This window comes from Halichoerus grypus, chromosome 11 (genome assembly GCF_964656455.1).
Source record: "Halichoerus grypus chromosome 11, mHalGry1.hap1.1, whole genome shotgun sequence".
In the NCBI taxonomy this organism is placed as follows: Eukaryota; Metazoa; Chordata; class Mammalia; order Carnivora; family Phocidae; genus Halichoerus; species Halichoerus grypus.
In genome coordinates, this window is record NC_135722.1 from 11207277 (window position 1) to 11224170 (window position 16894).

General features: G+C 46.8%; 2 protein-coding genes across 9 annotated transcripts in view; both read right to left on the reverse strand.

Annotated features, from left to right (window-relative positions):
* Nucleotides 1–16894, reverse strand: part of LOC118547243 (uncharacterized) — a 215832-nt gene that overhangs the window by 97556 nt on the left and 101382 nt on the right. The window lies entirely within an intron of this gene.
* Nucleotides 1–16894, reverse strand: part of STX3 (syntaxin 3) — a 47384-nt gene that overhangs the window by 7424 nt on the left and 23066 nt on the right. For 7 of the 8 annotated variants that reach the window (XM_036110595.2, XM_078057960.1, XM_078057954.1 and 4 more), the window contains exons 3-9: nucleotides 9254–9353; nucleotides 7105–7179; nucleotides 5998–6065; nucleotides 4397–4505; nucleotides 3262–3335; nucleotides 2960–3094; nucleotides 1158–1268 (exon numbers count right to left, since the gene is read on the reverse strand). In XM_036110595.2, the coding sequence (XP_035966488.1) occupies nucleotides 1158–1268; nucleotides 2960–3094; nucleotides 3262–3335; nucleotides 4397–4505; nucleotides 5998–6065; nucleotides 7105–7179; nucleotides 9254–9353 (672 nt within the window). The remainder of the gene's footprint in view (nucleotides 1–1157; nucleotides 1269–2959; nucleotides 3095–3261; nucleotides 3336–4396; nucleotides 4506–5997; nucleotides 6066–7104; nucleotides 7180–9253; nucleotides 9354–16894) is intronic. The other variant, XM_078057956.1, reaches the window with a different exon arrangement.

Genomic DNA, 16894 nt, shown 5'->3' on the forward strand with positions numbered 1-16894 from the left:
TTTTCAAGAAGAAGTGTATGTTTTCAAATAGTCCTAATTTCAAACTTCTGTCTGTCTTTCCCCTAAAGCATACGCCCATCCATCAGACCCAGTCCAGTGATTGGGGATCAGAAAGCAGGATGGCAGTCCTATTGTGAGCCAGCCTGGATTCGTCAGGTGAAATAATTTCCCAGCTCCTTGAATCCCTGCACAAGCAATAGGTAAAGTTGGAAGAAAATCAAAGAACTGAAGAACAAAATTATCAGAGCCCAGGAGAATAGTCAGAAAAGAACAGTCTAAAAAGCACAAGCCACCAGAGCTGGCTACCACAATGGGCAGAGAAGTTGAGAAGTTCTCAAGCAACAGGGACACCGGGAGAGGGGTAAATATGCTGGTGTGGGGGAAAGAGCATGATTGGAATCTGAATTTGAATCCCAATCCTATACTTACTAGGTGCCATGAAGCCAATTACTTAACGTCTGACCCTTAACAGTTTCACCTATAAGTAGGGAATAACAGGTGCTCCATAAGATAGGAGGTAATGTTGTATGGAGATCAGCACAGCACTGGGTTCACAGTAGATAAAAGGGGGGTGGGCTTGGTTAAGGGAGTGGAAGAGAGTGAACAGGTTTCTGAAGAACAGAGGAGTGAAGTGTAACATCTGAAAGGATCATGAGCTCCAGCCAGGAGAAGTCTAACGGCAACACTGGGCAATGCATCCACCCTGAAGAACTGTCTTCAAGTGTGGGTTCTTGGGTAGAGAGCATGTGAGCCAGATCCATGCAAGGCACACCAGGGGAGAAAGGGCAGCTACTCTCTGGGAAAGGCTGACGTAGGTGTTGGGATGAGGCCAGGACAGAAAGGGAAGGCAAAGGATCAAGTACACAGGTGGGGAGGACCAGAGAGAGGAGAAGCAAGCCAGACCAGTGGAGACTAAGGCGCTCACCCTCCGAGCTTCACTCTGAAACTTGACAGCCTTTTTGGTATCTGCCACGGCCCGCTCCACAAAGCCCACTGACTGGTCCATGTTGCTCTCGATACGGTCAATCATGGCTCCCTTTCCCCGGATGCAAGAGGTGGTGGCAGCAGAAACAGAGACAGGCACAGGGAAGAGAGAAAGAGCGAGAGACAGCAAGGAGAATGGACTCTCTTCTCTGAAGGCAGCCGGAGAGCCTCACCTTCCGGGCCTGACCCTGGTACTTCACGGCTCTTTTCGTTTCTTCCCGTGCCTTCTCCACATGGTCCACTGTGTGCATGACATTCAGCTCTATGTTATCTAGCATCTCACCCTGCAAAGAACAGACATGAGTCACACCCCATAAACCCAAGCCAGGAGAGTTGGAGCTCTTGGTTATAATCCCCGGTGCAAAGAGGAGCATTCAGAAGTCTTCTGTGGGGCACACGTTCCATCTTACATGGGATTACCTATGGCTCCCCAGGCCCTGGTGGTGGTCACTCACTCAAGCAACACTCAGTAAATTACTTCTCTGGGACAGGCACTGCATGGAGCACCTGGAGCACAATGTCGAGATGCCTGGCAAATACATGTTCTAACAGATCCCACCACCACCATTCTGTTTTTAATTAAGCATATGAGGAGAGGAACCATAATAAGAATATCTTAGGGCATAATAACTGGGATGCTGGCCTCTTCCTAGTCGTGCAGACCTGAACCAAGTTCATTTGGCCTGAGGCAAGTTTGTTGCCTAGTTCTTCAGAACAGACTGGCCAACAGGAGCTGCTCCGTAAACATCTAAGGTTGGGAACATCTGCTTTCTCCAGGAGAAACTCCCAGGCCCCTAAGGTGACAGACATTGGGTTTACCTAAGCTGTCTGGTTACATCTTATATCTCCGTGGTTATTAAGAGACAGTGATCTCTTGGCAAGATTCCCAACCATCTCCCAGCGATTACTTCCTGACGAGGAAGCACGGTCGCTGTAGTTAATTCTGGGCATCTTAGGATGGGAACGCCCCTCACCTACCTCGACCTGCCTCAACACAACCCGTTGCTTTACGGCACTCTATAAGCAGAGAAAGGCACTTACCATCACTTGACTCTCAAACCAAGTCCTCAGCAAGGCCGCGAGGAGAGAAGAAAGAAGAGCAGGGAAGGAGGCACTTAAGGAATGGTCTCAAAGGCCAGCAGGGAGCAGAGGAAAGGCACCTGGGCCCTGAGCAGGGGACGGCTGTCGGAAACCAGCCAAGCAGTGCTCGGGCTTCAGGCAGGTTTTGCAGCCCTTCCACAAAGGAAGCTGTTCTCAGTCCCTTCCAGGAGAGCAGAACAGCTGGAAGTTCATGGTAACGGCAGCACACCTGGACCCCGTGGCGTCTCTGACTTCATCATAAGAACAGCAACCACCTGACCATGTGGAGCCAACACCCTATGCAGGTGACAGAGACTTACAACCCTGAGCAAACATGCCCAGGGACAGAGTAAGGTGACAAACCATGAGGGTTTCAAGTGTTCCTACAAATATTGTTCTACCTTTCCTTCCTTCATTTTGTTATCTGTTCTTGTTCCTTAGCAAAAGGTGCCAAAATTTTTGGAAAAACATACAGAAGAAAAAACAAAAATGGGAAAAAAATTAAAACCTCTGCAAAAGCTAACTTTTCACCGTGAATTGGGGAAATGATCCTGTTTTCAGTGTCACCCATGAAATTGTTCCTATCAGGAGACTGCTTTAAGGCATCCTCATTAAGAACCCACATCCCCACTTAGAAGGGAAACAAGAGGTGCAGGCAGAAGGAGGGAGTACTTGACTGAGCGCATCAAACCCCACAGTAAGCAGAAGTGAGGCCAAAGGAGCAGGCCAGAGGACAAGGATGAGCTGGCACTCAGGAGGGCATTCCTTTCCTGGGACACTGGGATCCTGTTACTCCATCATGAGGACTCCCGATGATTCCCCACCGCACCTCACTGACCTTCCAGTCCTCCCGTCTCAGGAGGACCTGAGCTTTCCTGCCTCTCCCCAGGGTTACCTGATTCTCCACCAGCATGGCGATGTCCACAAACATGTCATGAAGCTCCTTGATGCTGCTCTCCAGCCTCACAATGTCCTTGTGCCGCCCCTCGATCTCACTGAGGGCTTGCTTGGAAATCTGGGAGTCCATGATCTACAACAGGCCACACAAAGACCAATCATCAGCCGGCACCCCTGCCACAGGCCCCTGCCCCCCTGCCTCCCTGCACCTGCGGACCTTCCCGCACCAACCACACGGAGCTCCACGGCAGCCTCCCCTCTCCACGAGAGGGGCGTGCATCCCAGCTCCCAGGCACTCACCCCAGAAGTGAATATGGCGGGGTTCCCACTCTCCAGCATCTCCTCCAGCTCCTCATCTGTGGTCTTTTTGCCGGCTTTATAACAAAAGAAGTAGAGCATCAAATACAAGACCAAACAAAGCACACCAATTCAAAAGTTCCCTGAAAAGGGCGCCTGGGTGGCTCAGTTAAGCATCAGCTATTGATTCGGGTCATGACCCCGGGGTCCTGGGATCGAGCCCCACATCAGGCTTCCTGTTCAGGGAGAAGTCTGCTTCTCCCTCTCCCAGCTTGTGCTCACTCGTGCTCTCTGTTGCTATCTCTGTCTCTCTCAATTAAATAGAGTCTTTAAAAAAACAAAAAAAGTTCCCTGAAAACCAGGAACACGGTAACTTCACTCTAAAGACCGTGGCCTTTATAACACACCCCCAAGAGCTCCTGACACGCCTTACTTCCAATTTCTCCCCTAATCTAATCCACCCTTAGCATTACAGGTGGTTACCTTCCTGAAGGACATATCTGACCACATCCCTTCCTAGCTCAGAAAGCTGACTGGCCCGTTCACTGGGCCTCGGAGGATCGGGAGCCAGTTCCTAGGTGAGCCCTCCGTCCTCCACCTAACCCCACATTGCTCTTCCCAAGGGCTCCCCCTTCCCAGGCTGGACAGTGGCAGCACTCCTAAACACACTTGCTTTTCTCTGACCACTTCCTGCTTCACATACTTCCTCCACTTAGAGCCCTTGGCACCCTGTAGTGCCCCAAGTCCCTGAAGGGCGGGGCTGTCAGAATATGTCTGTTCCTCACAGCACCCAGCGCCATCCTATAATCTCATAAATGTTCTCTGCTGTCAAAGACACAACAAAAAGATGTCGTAGGTCCCCAGGAGAGCAACTGTCAGCAAGTGCCTCCCCTCCATGTGAGGAAATGCTGGTGTCCACAGGAACCAAACGACCTGGGTCCAACAACCATCATGCCACCTTGCAGCCCATGACATGGCACCAGGTGCACCAGTGCCCTAAGGCCTCTCCTGAGTTTGGGTGCAAATGCGGGCAGAAGCCACAAGCAGGGGTGCTGCTCCTCACTCTCCCAGTTCTCCCGACTGGGGACAGACAGCCCCGTGGCAGGCGAAGGGGCGCGCACCAACTTCAAACACGTACTGATTTCGAGCTGCCGCTGGATTCGCCCTTTACTGCGTTCACGGAAGTCCACCTGAGCCTCGTTGTATTTGGTCATCACCTCCACAAACTTCCGGGACAGGACGGAATGCTGTGGGAACCATGCCAAGTGCAGTGAGCCCCCAGGAGCTGATGGCCAGGGACCCCACACTGTTATAGAGCCCACACCCCCGGCCCCATCCGGCCCAGTCTGTGGCAGCATTGGACTTGGAAGCAAAAGACCAGGTGTAAGACTCAACTTTCCGCTTTCCTAAATTCGCACCATCAAGACAGTCTGCTGACCTTTCCAAGGCATGTGTTCAGCATCTGTTTACCTGCCCTGCTGACCTCACGTGATAATCCTGAGGCCAAAGGAGAGCCCTGCATCCACATGACTAGCTGCGTTTTTCTGGCACAACCCTTGGCTTGCTTTCTAAAGCTGCCAGACTCCCTTCCAAATCCAACACCTGCCAAAATCCTTGAGTTCTTACCCAACCTGACCTTCCTAACTTCCCTTGCTTATAAGTCAATGCATTCACTCAAGAGCTCCCTGTGCCTGTGTTCCAATCTTCACCATTATTTTTATTCCTTGCCCACCTCTCCACATCAAGGCCTACTGGCTTCTCCTTTGCAAAATCACCAGTATTTGTACCCTTTCCAAACCCACTAGCAGCACGCACATTCAAACCAAAGTCATTGCAAAAGCCCAGCAAGAGACCCACCTGCCTCTCGCCCGTGCCCCACTCTGGTCCAGCTTTCAGGAGGCCCCCAGACTACCTCCTAACAGACTGCAAGCTGAAGTAAATGCACACAGGCCACCTGATCCTATCCAGGTTCCCCAGACAGGTATTCAAAGATCTCTGGAGTACAGCACTACATTCTCAATCAAATTCAATGGCCACTAGCCCACAGCCAGCTTTTCTCTCCAGACAGGCTATTCTCTCCATGCCAGCCCCTCACCCCTGCCCCACCCCCATCACTACCACTACTGCTACTAACACACCCCCCGCTCCTGTCCCCAGGCCTCTTAGGGGAACCTCTCGACCCCTGAACCTGTCCATGTTGCCACTCTCGCCCATCCAAGGCCCAGCCCCCTCTGACTACCCCCAATTCTTCCCGAGCTCTGTGAATGCGGAGAGCACCGTGCACTTCATTGAGTCTTCCTACACTGCTCTCCTGTTAGGTCCCATGTGATAGCATCCTTCTGCCACTTGAACACAACTGCCAGTTCTTTGAGGACATGGATCATATCTTTGATGACCACCAGAGAGCCTAACTCCGACTGGACAACTAATGACCACAGTCTTCAGAGACCTCTGTTTCCTCCTGAGTAAAACAGGAGGCACACAAACTCTGAAGCTGTGCCCTAGAGGAACCTTGGGAAGTTCTTCATGGGCCTCCTTAGAGAAGCAGAGGGTGACAGAGGGGCCAAAAGGGCTGGACTCTGGCCCCTCTCCTGCTTCAGCCTGGGCAGGTCTCCTTTACCAGTTCTTCCAAATGAATCCAAATAAGAACTGTACCTTACAAAAGAAAAAAAAAAAGACTCCACAGCTAAGACCAAAAAAAAAATTAAGACTGGATGACATGACCAGGGAAAATCTTACCTGGGATTTCCGAATCCGAAGGTCAGCCGACGACCGGACCTCATCTTCCTCGATGTGCCTCTCCATACCTACAGAGCAGAGCAAGGTTATTCCAGCAACACATCACTGCTCTCCAAGCAGCACACAGCTCAGTGCCAGGCTCCCCGCACACCCTCTCGCACCCAGCCCATGCAGAGATACAAGAGCCATCTACAATCTCGACACATCAGCTCACAAGTGAGCCACGGGCCTCATGTTCCATGCCCTTTACTGTACCAGGTCTTGTCTGACTGTAACTGAGCACAGCGGCTACCAGCAAGAGTCTCCGTCACCAGGAGACTCGGGCTCAAATCCCTGCCCTGCCACTCACTAGCTGTGTGACGTTGGGAAGTCCACGTCACCTTGGTGTTCCTGTTCTCTCATGTACAGAACAGAGCGAGGACAGCACCTCCCTCACCCACGTGAGCAGTGAATGAGAAAGCACACAGTGCCCCACACACTCTCACAGCTACTACTGGAAGCTGCCCCTAACCACCTCCACCTCTGCCCATGAAAACAGGTATTGGGATTCGTTTTGGGGGAAGAAATGATGAATGCCGCCTCCACCCTCTGATCAACAGTCTGCTTTCCCAAACCAACTGGACAAAAATGCAGTTGGAACAAAGAGACCTTTTGGGCCCCAGGGGAACTCAGTCTATGACCTCGCCTCACCTCGCTTCACTGAACAAAGGTCTAAACCGAAGGGGTGGAGACCTGGCCCCCCAAGAACTGTCTGCAGACTGAATAATAATATGTTCTGCGTCTAGATAGCTCTAGCATTAGTGTTCACACGGACGTAGGGCTGGGAAATGCGACGAGTAAGAGAAAAGTCAAGGGACCAAGTTAAAGCACCGAGTCACACGACTCAGCAGCCGGCAGCACACTTTGGTTCTGCACTCTTTCAGCTGCAGTCCTGCTTCCAGGACAGGCAAGATTTCGGGGGCAGTGCCCAAACTACAAGCGAAGATGGGACGAGCGTATCATCTGGATGAGTTTCGGTCCAGAAGAGCTGGGCCCCGCGGATGTGGGCGCCGCGGATGTGAGGCGGCTGGTGGTGGGGCTGGCTTGTTGCCGTTGCTCCCTTCTTACTCTTCAGTTTGTTCCGGACGTTGTTGGCCCTTTTCTTGATCTCGGTTGTGAGCTGCTCTAGGTCATCCTTGGTTTCTGGGTAAACAAAGGCAAGCAGAATCAGCTAGAGAGACTAATTGCTCTGTGAGCCTCACCAAGCAAGGGGAGGTGGGAGCTTTCTCAGGTACCCACCACCCACAGCAGTATTTATCCTGAGGAGCTCCCTAGACATCTGTCCTTAGAATCACAGACAGCTTATTTAATAAGCACTTTTCTAGGCACCCTGGTCCCAGACCTACAGAATAAAAACACCCACAGTTGGAGCCCTACAATCTGTCTTTTTAACAAGCTTTCCCAATGTTTATTGCAGCAATGTCCACAAAAGCCAAAATATGGAAAGAGCCCAGATGTCCATCCACAGATGAATGGATAAAGAAGATGTGGTATATATATACAATAGAATACTACTCAGCCATCATAAAGGATGAAATCTTGCCATTTTTCAACAATATGGATGGATCTAGAGGGTATTATGCTAAGCAAAGTAAGTCAGAGAAAGACAAATACCATATAATTTTACTCATATGTGGAATTTAAGAAACAAAACAGATGAACATAGGGGAAGGGAAGGAAAAATAAGATAAAAACAGAGAAAGAGGCAAACCATAAGAGACTCAACTCTAGGAAACAAACTGAGGGTTGCTGGAGGGGAGATAAGGAGAGCACTTGATGTAAATGAGCAATGGGTGTTATGTGCAACTGATGAATCACTAAACTCTACCCTAAACCTAAAAATACACTATGTTAACTAACTTTAAGTTGAATTAAAAAAAAAAAAAAAAAAAAGCTTTCCCAAGTAATCCTGTGGCACACAAAATTATGAGAACCTTGCTTTTAGAGGAAATCATCCGGTTTACCATGATGGCTTCAGCTCAAAGGTAGGAGAGAGTTTCATGGGATTTCTGAGAAAAGGGATGCCAACAAAGGCTCATCAACCTAGATTCAGGCAAATATTTATGACATACCTACTATGTGCACAATGCTATTCTAGGATGTATGGAGCAAAGGAAGTACTGGCCATGACTATTCATTCAGAAACCATCCTTCAGCACCTGCTACAAGCTTGGACCTAAGCTAGACACTAAGCCATCAGAGAGAAGATAGAGATCCTGCCTTCAGGGGCTCAGGGTCTACTGGGGGACAAGGAACGAATAAATCAGTTGTTCTAATGTGCAGTGTGGAGTAAGGTGTGAGTTCTGGTCAAGGTGTGCACAGGATGGTGATGAAGAGCCCCTAGCACAGCCTGGAGGGATCTGGAAACACTTCTAAAGACAGATGATAGTAAGATTGTGTCTTGACAAAGGAGGAAGTGTTAACCAGGCAGAAAAGGAGATGAAGAGCAGAGTCTCTGGGAGGAGGGACGATATGTAAAAGACATGAGGAGACAAGAACCATTTGGGGAACAGCAAAAGTTCAGTCTGGCTAAAGTGTGGGTGACATGGGGGAAGGGTGGCAGGAGAAAAGGGTGTGGAGAAGGGCAGGCATGTGACTAAGACAATTCCCATGTGCTCCGCTGAAACATTCCAGCTTTAACCTTCTGGTGCTAGGGAGCTGCTGAACAATTCAGAGCAAAAGGATAGCATCTGGCTCATTTCTTGTCCTTAAGGAACCTAAAATACAGCCCTAACCCCACTCTAAAAATGTGAAAGTTTGCTGAGGTGGTGGTAACAAATGGGAGTCTCGGAATAGGTGGGATTGAAGTGAACGTGACCCATTCTGGAACATCTCATGGAAAAAAGATGGCCTTGATCTGGCAGGATTTGGATGGGGGCGGGGAAAAGCGTTTCAGGTGGGGAAACAGCACACGCAAAGGTACAGCCGAGGGTCGGAGATGAGGGACGTGAGCAGTCAGCGTCACTGCAGTCGTGAGAGGGGCTGGATGGCCAGGAGAGGAGAGTTCGGCCACATGGACTCCGCGGGACCATGAAGACCAGAGCCGGCTGAGCTGGGCGCGTGAGCTCAGGCAGGGAAAGGAGAATGGACAGACCCAACGTGTACACAGTGTGGTGTGGTGCACACACCCCCTGCTGCTCACAGGAGGGAGGAAAACTGGCTCAGCCCCAATGCCAAGGGCCATTGCTGGGTGACTCAGGTCTAAGTAAACACTCACTTGGCTCTGGAATCGGTGCAGACAGGATGATACTGTAGAGTTTCTTAGCCTCTTCCACGTGCTCAGATATCTTGTCAATGTTTTGCCGAGTTTCCTCGATCTAGAATCACAAAGACAACAGCCTTTGTTGGGAGAGGAAGAACATGTCCACAACTGAGATAAAAGCTTAGCAGAGCTCCCTGGGGAAAGCCGCCCACCTTCTGGGTTTGTGGGACAACATGAGGACTAAAAAGTCTTCTGCTGCTGGGTGAGTGCCCTTTGCATGGCCAGATAAACTAGCATCCAGAGCAGTCACCAAAAACCCACATGCCCTGCTCCCTGAGAAGAACACATCCACCCATCTGGGATGGGAGGCTGTGGACCAGAGTCAAGAAGAGCCAGGAAAACCCAAGAAGACGAGTCAAATGACAGAGCCAATAAACCATATCAGGCAGACCAGTCGGCCACCCCCGGAACGAGAACACCAGAGGGGGGAGGATGGGAGAGAGAGAAAAGGTAAGTCGGAAAGAAAAGCAGTGGAGGGGAGAGAACAAATGTAGAGAGTGAAAACAAAGAAGAGAGAGAGAGAGACTAATAAGCATGGCCCCCTCAGGAGACACCGGAGTTTCCCCTGGACATGTGTTCTGCTGGATTCCCCCAGATGATCAGCCTCCAGACACTCCAGCCACAGACCATTTCTGCACCTGACGAAGGTTCCTGATTATGCAAGGTGTGCATCATAAAATATTCCCAGCAGCACTTCATTCCCAGATAGAACAGCATCACAAGACACTGCTGCGTGAGCACTCCTCAGAGAGCCGACAGAGACCTCAATGCCCACCAGGTCTAGCTGCCGCACTTCCAGAAGGATGGGCTTATCAATGCTGTGGCAATTAACAGACAAATCTTGTAAAACACCATCCAGCAGCATCTTACCATCAGGAATACAATAAAATACAACTCAGTATGCAGTGTCCAGCATACCTTTCTTCCAGCAAATAATTCACTTGATTTTGAAAACCCAGTCAGAGCTCTCCAGATTAAATAGAAAACAGGAAAAATAAAACTTGAGTTCTCTAACCCTCGAATGAGCACTTCTGCCAGTGGAACTGTGGACTTTGTCCCTCTACAAATATGCTGGTTGTGATGAACCACAGTTTGAGAGTAGACTCACTTGCTTCAAGATATAAAATAAAATTGCAATGTAATCGTATCATCAGAGTATAAATCCAAATACAAGTCGCTACCCACACATTTGTGAAGCATTTTCACAGCTGGCAAAACAATCCATGGTGACGCATGAGGACCGTTATTCACCTGAGGAACCTAAAGGTTGAAGAGGTCACAGGTCACATAGTGGGACGACACTCAAATAGGGATGGTTGGACGTGGGAGCACTCCAGACTCCAACTGGGATGCTTTTTGCATTATTTCTAAGACTTGATCTTGTGGCTTCTCCAAACTGTTTAACCTCTAGCAGAATCCCAGACCTACCCAACGCTAACAAGGGCCTATGTTACCACCTGTGAATGCTGGCAGGCTCTAGAGGTGTGACCACCTCAGATTCAGGCCCTTGGGTGAAGCCAGAAATTGCCACTTTGCCCTTCCCTTGTCTCTCACATCAAACACTGGCTCCTGTTACAACTCATATAATGTCATTGCATCACACCATGTCCCATTTCCATCATGTGACTGTCTTGCCAAAGTAATTCCACTATACCAAATAGGACTGAGAAAAAAAGGCTCTCTAGGATAAAACGCACAAACCACTTCAAAAAGGGTTTCACATAAGAGAATCAGAGAAATAAGTGACACCATGAAGCGTTCCAATGTCAGAATAATTGGAATCCCAGAGGGAGTGGAGAGAGAGAGAGGACTAGAAGATGTATTTGAGCAAATCGTAGCTGAGAACTTCCCTAATCTGGGGAATGAAACAAACATTCATGTCCTAGAGGCAGAGAGGACCCCTCCCAAGATCAAGGAAAATAGGCCAACATCCCGGCATGTAATAGGAATACTCACAAATCTTAGAACCAAGGAAACCATCTTAAGGGCAGTTAGGGGGAAGAGATTCCTTACGTACAGAGGGAGGAACATCAGAATAACATCAGACCTATCCACAAAGCCCTGGCAAGCCAGAAAGGCCTGGCAAGACATATTCAGGGTACTAAACGAGAAGAACATGCAGCCGAGAATACTTTATCTGGCATGGCTGTCATTTAGAATGGATGGAGAGATGCAGAGCTTCCAACACTGCGGAAACTGAAAGAATATGTGACCACTAAGCCGGCCCTGCAAGAAATATTAAGGGCGGTTCTATAAAAGGAGAAAGACACCAAGAGTGATATACAACAGAAATTTAGAGAGACATTCTATAAAAACAAGGTCTTCACAGGCAACATGATGACAATAAATTCATATCTTTCAATAATCACTCTGAACATGAACAGCCTAAATGCTCCCATAAAACGGCACAGGGTTGCAGACTGGATAAAAAGACAGGACCCATCCATATGCTTTCTACAAGAGACTCATTTTGAACCTAAAGATACATCCAGACTGAAAGTGAAGGGATGGAGATCCATATTCCATGCCAGCGGACCTCAAAAGAAAGCTGGGGTAGCAATTCTTATATCAGAAAAATTAGATTTAAAACTAAAGACTGTAGTTAGAGACACAGAAGGACACTATATCATTCTTAAAGGGTCTATCCAACAAGAAGACCTAACATTTGTAAATATCTATGCCCCCAACATGGGAGCAGCCATCTATATAAGCCAACTGTTAACCAAAATAAAGAGTCATATTGATAACAATACGTTAATTGTAGGAGACCTCAATACTCCACTCTCAGCAATGGACAGATCATCTAAGCAGAAAATCAACAAGGAAACAAGAGCTTTGAATGATACACTGGACCAGATGGACCTCATAGATATTTACAGAACATTCCACCCTAAAACAACAGAATACTCATTCTTCTCGAGCGCACATGGAACTTTCTCCAGAATAGACCATATACTGGGTCACAAATCAGGTCTCAACCGATACCAAAAGACCGAGATTATTTCCTGCATATTCTCAGAGCACAATTCTCTAAAACTGGAATTCAATCACAAGAAAAAATTTGGCAGAAATTCAAATACTTGGAAGCTAAAGACCACTCTGCTCAAGAATGTTTGGGTCAACCAAGAAATCAAAGAAGAACTTAAACAATTCATGGAAATCAATGAGAACGAAAACACAGCGGTCCAAAACCTATGGGATACTGCAAAGGCGGTCCTAAGGGGGAAATACATAGCCATCCAAGCCTCACTCAAAAAAATAGAAAAATCCCGAATTCACCAACTAACTCTACACCTTAAAGAACTAGAGAAAAAGCAACAAACGACGCCTAAGCCACGCATTAGAAGAGAAATAATTAAAATTAGAGCAGAAATCAATGAATTAGAAACCAGAAACACAGTAGATCAGATCAACGAAACTAGAAGTTGGTTCTTTGAAAGAATTAATAAGATCGATAAACCACTGGCCAGACTTATCCAAAAGAAAAGAGAAAGGACCCAAATTAATAAAATGATGAATGAAAGGGGAGAGATCACGACTAACACCAAGGAAACAGAAACAATTATTAGAAATTATTATCAACAACTATATGCAATAAACTGAGCAATCTGGATGAAATGGAGGCCTTCCTGGAAACCTACAAGCTGCCAAGACTGAAACAGAAAGACATTGACAACCTGAATAGGCCAATAACCAGTAACGAGATTGAAGCAGTGATGAAAAACCTCCCAAAAACACAAGAGTCTGGGGCCTGATGGATTCCCTGGGGAATTCTACCAACCATTCAAAGAAGAAATAATACCTATTCTCCTGAAGCTGTTTCAAAAACAGAAACAGAAGGAAAGCTTCCAGACTCATTCTGTGAGGCCAGCATTACCTTAATCCCCAAACCAGGCAGACCCCGTCAAAAAGGAGAATTTCAGACTGATATCCCTGATGAATATGGATTCCAAAATCCTCAACAAAATCCTAGCTAATAGGATCCAACAATACATTAAAAGGATCATCCACCACGACCAAGTGGGATTTATCCCCGGAATGCAAGTGTGGTTCAACATTCGCAAATCAATCAATGTGATAGAACACATTAATAAGAGGAGAGAGAAGAACCATATGGTCCTCTCAAATGATGCAGAAAAAGCATTTGACAAAATACAGCATCCTTTCCTGATTAAAACTCCTCAGAGTATAGGGATAGAAGGAACATTCCTCAAGTTCATAAAATCCATCTATGAAAAACCCACAGCGAATATCATCCTCAATGGGGAAAAGCTGAGAGCCTTTCCCTTAAGATCAGGAACACGTCAAGGATGCCCACTCTCGCCACTATTGTTCAACATAGTACTAGAAGTCCTAGCAACAGCAATCAGACAACGAAAAGAAATAAAAGGTATTCAAATTGGCAAAGAAGAAGTCAAACTCTCTCTTTTCGCAGACGACATGATACTTTATGTGGAAAACCCAAAAGATTCCACCCCCAAATTACTAGAACTCATCCAGCAATTCAGTAACGTGGCAGGATACAAAATCAATGCACAGAAATCAGTTGCTTTCTTATACACTAACAACGCAACTGTAGAAAAAGAAATTAGAGAAACGATTCCATTTACAATAGCACCAAAAACCATAAGATACCTCGGAATAAACCTAACCAAAGAGGTAAAGGATCTATACTCTAGGAACTACAAAACACTCATGAAAGAAATTGAAGGAGACACAAAAAGATGGAAAAACATTCCATGATCATGGATCGGAAGAATAAACATTGTTAAAATGTCTATGCTACCCAGAGCAATCTATACCTTCAATGCCATCCCGATCAAAATTCCAATGACATTTTTCAAAGTGCTGGAACAAACAATCCTAAAATTTCTATGGAATCAGAAAAGACCCCAAATCGCCAAGGAAATGTTGCAAAAGAAAAACAAAGCTGGGGGCATCACGTTGCCCGATTTCAAACTATATTACAAAGACAGTGATCATCAAGACAGCATGGTACTGGCACAAAAACAGACATATAGACCAATGGAGCAGAATAGAGAGCCCAGATATGGACCCTCAACTCTATGGTCAAATAATCTTCGACAAAGCAGGAAAAAATATGCAATGGAAAAAAGACAATCTCTTCAATAAATGGTGCTGGGAAAATTGGACAGCCACATGCAGAAGAATGAAACTCGACCATTCTCTAACACCATACACAAAGATAAACTCAAAATGGATGAAAGACCTCAATGTGATACAGGAATCCATCAAAATCCTAGAGGAGAACATAGGCAATAACCTCTCTGACATCGGCCACAGCAACTTCTTTCAAGATACCTCTCCAAAAGCTAGTGAAACAGAAGCAAAAATGAACTTTTGGGACTTCATCAAGATAAAAAGCTTCTGCACAGCAAAGGAAAACAGTCAACAAAACAAGGAGGCAACCCACAGAATGGTAGAAGATATTTGCAAATGACACTACAGATAAAGGGCTGGTATCCAAGATCTATAAAGAACTTCTCAAACTCAACCCCCAAAAAACAAATAATCAAGTCAAAAAATGGGCAGAAGAGATGAACAGACACTTCTCTGAAGAAGACATACAAATGGCTAACAGACACATGAAAAAATGTTCATCATCATTAGCCATCAGGGAAACAAATTAAAACCACACTGAGATACCACCTTACACCACTTAGAATGGCAAAAATGGACAGGGCAAGAAACAACAAATGTTGGAGAGGTTGTGGAGAAAGGGGAACCCTCTTGGTGGGAATGCAAATTGGTACAGCCACTTTGGAAAACAGTGTGGAGGTTCCTCAAAAATTTAAAAATAGAGCTACCCTATGACCCAGCAATTGCACTACTGGGCATTTACCCCGGACACAGATGTAGTGAAAAGAAGGGCCATATGCACCCCAGTGTTCATAGCAGCAATGTCCGCAATAGCCAAACTGTGGAAAGAGCAGAGATGCCCTTCAACAGATGAATGGATAAAGAAGATGTGGTCCATATATACAATGGAATATTACTCAGTCATCAGAAAGGATGAATACCCAACTTTTACATCAACATGGATAGGACTGGAGGAGATTATGCTAAGTGAAATAAGTCGAGCAGAGAAAGTCAATTATCATATGGTTTCACTTATTTGTGGAACATGAGGAATAACACGGAGGACATTTGGAGAAGGAAGGGTAAAATGAAGGTGGAAGAATCGGAGGGGTAGATGAACTATGAGAGACTATGGACTCCGAGAAACTGAGGGTTTTAGAGGGAAGGGGGGGTGGGGGGATGAGTTAGCTGGGTGATGGATATTAAGAAGGGCACGTACTGCATGGAGCACTGGGTGTTATACAAAAACAATGGATCATGGATCACCACATCAAAAACTAATGATGTATTGTAGGGTGACTAACATAATATAATAAAATTAAATTAAAAAAAAAAAAGATATGGGGCGCCTGGGTGGCTCAGTCGGTTAAGCGGCTGCCTTCGGCTCAGGTCATGATCCCAGGGTCCTGGGATCAAGCCCCACATCGGGCTCCTTCCTCAGCAGGGAGTCTGTTTCTCCCTCTCCCTCTGCCTGCCGCTCCCCCTGCTTGTGCTCTCCCTCTCTCTATCTCTATCAAATAAATAAATAAAATCTTTAAAAAAAAAAAAAAAGTTTTCACATTTCTTAACACATCATAAGGCCTTAGATGTTCCATGTTCAACAGATTGGATGTCTCAGAAAATATATTCTGGAATATTATTTCATAAAGCAAAGAACATCCTGATCCGAACTTTGGTCAATGATAGAAAGATGAGACAGGAAGCTGTTAGCTGCTGGGCCTCAAGTCCAGAGTCACTCCAGACATCCAGAGACCGGATGGTAGATGGCCTATCTGACCCTGTGGGTGGGAGAGCGGAGCCCTACGTGCTGCACCCTCAGCCTTCCTGTGGGACTTCCGAGCCCAGGGAGCACGGGCTCCCACTCCCACCTCCTCCATCCTCCACCCAGTGCAGGCTGGCTGCCCTTTTTCCTGTCCTGATCAACCTCACCACTTGGAGGCATTTCAGGGATTCTGATTTAGTAATCCAGGAACTTTGTCAATTCACCAAATAATCACAGAACCCATCTAGGACTTCAGGATGGGCAACTGGCCGATCATAGAGCGTTCTTTTTTTGAACTCTGTGTCTTTGTTTTTTCTTGGAAGTGTGGTTTTCCTCCAAGGTGACTTTCTGGGTATTTCATGGTGGCAGCTGCAGGCAATTAATTTTCTTTCGTGCATTTGCCAGATAAGCAAAGACTCAAGGTGGGGGGGGGGGGCGAACCTAGTATGAAGGCTGAATCTAAAAGCTCAGGGGCCATTTGTGTTTGTTGGGGGTTGTTCTAAATATCCTGACATTACCTTATACAAGAATATATTTAAGAACTGAATTAACAAATACGCGTGTCAGAAACAAGCTGACACTTCTGTGAGGTCGTCCTCATTAGCTCCTTTTTTGTGCCTGAGGATACGGTGGCTCACAGGACAGGAACTCGCTCCAGGCCATGCTGCAGAAAGAGGCAAAACCGGGCATCTGTTAGACACCAAATTCTGTCTCCTGAACCAGGTATAAAGGTG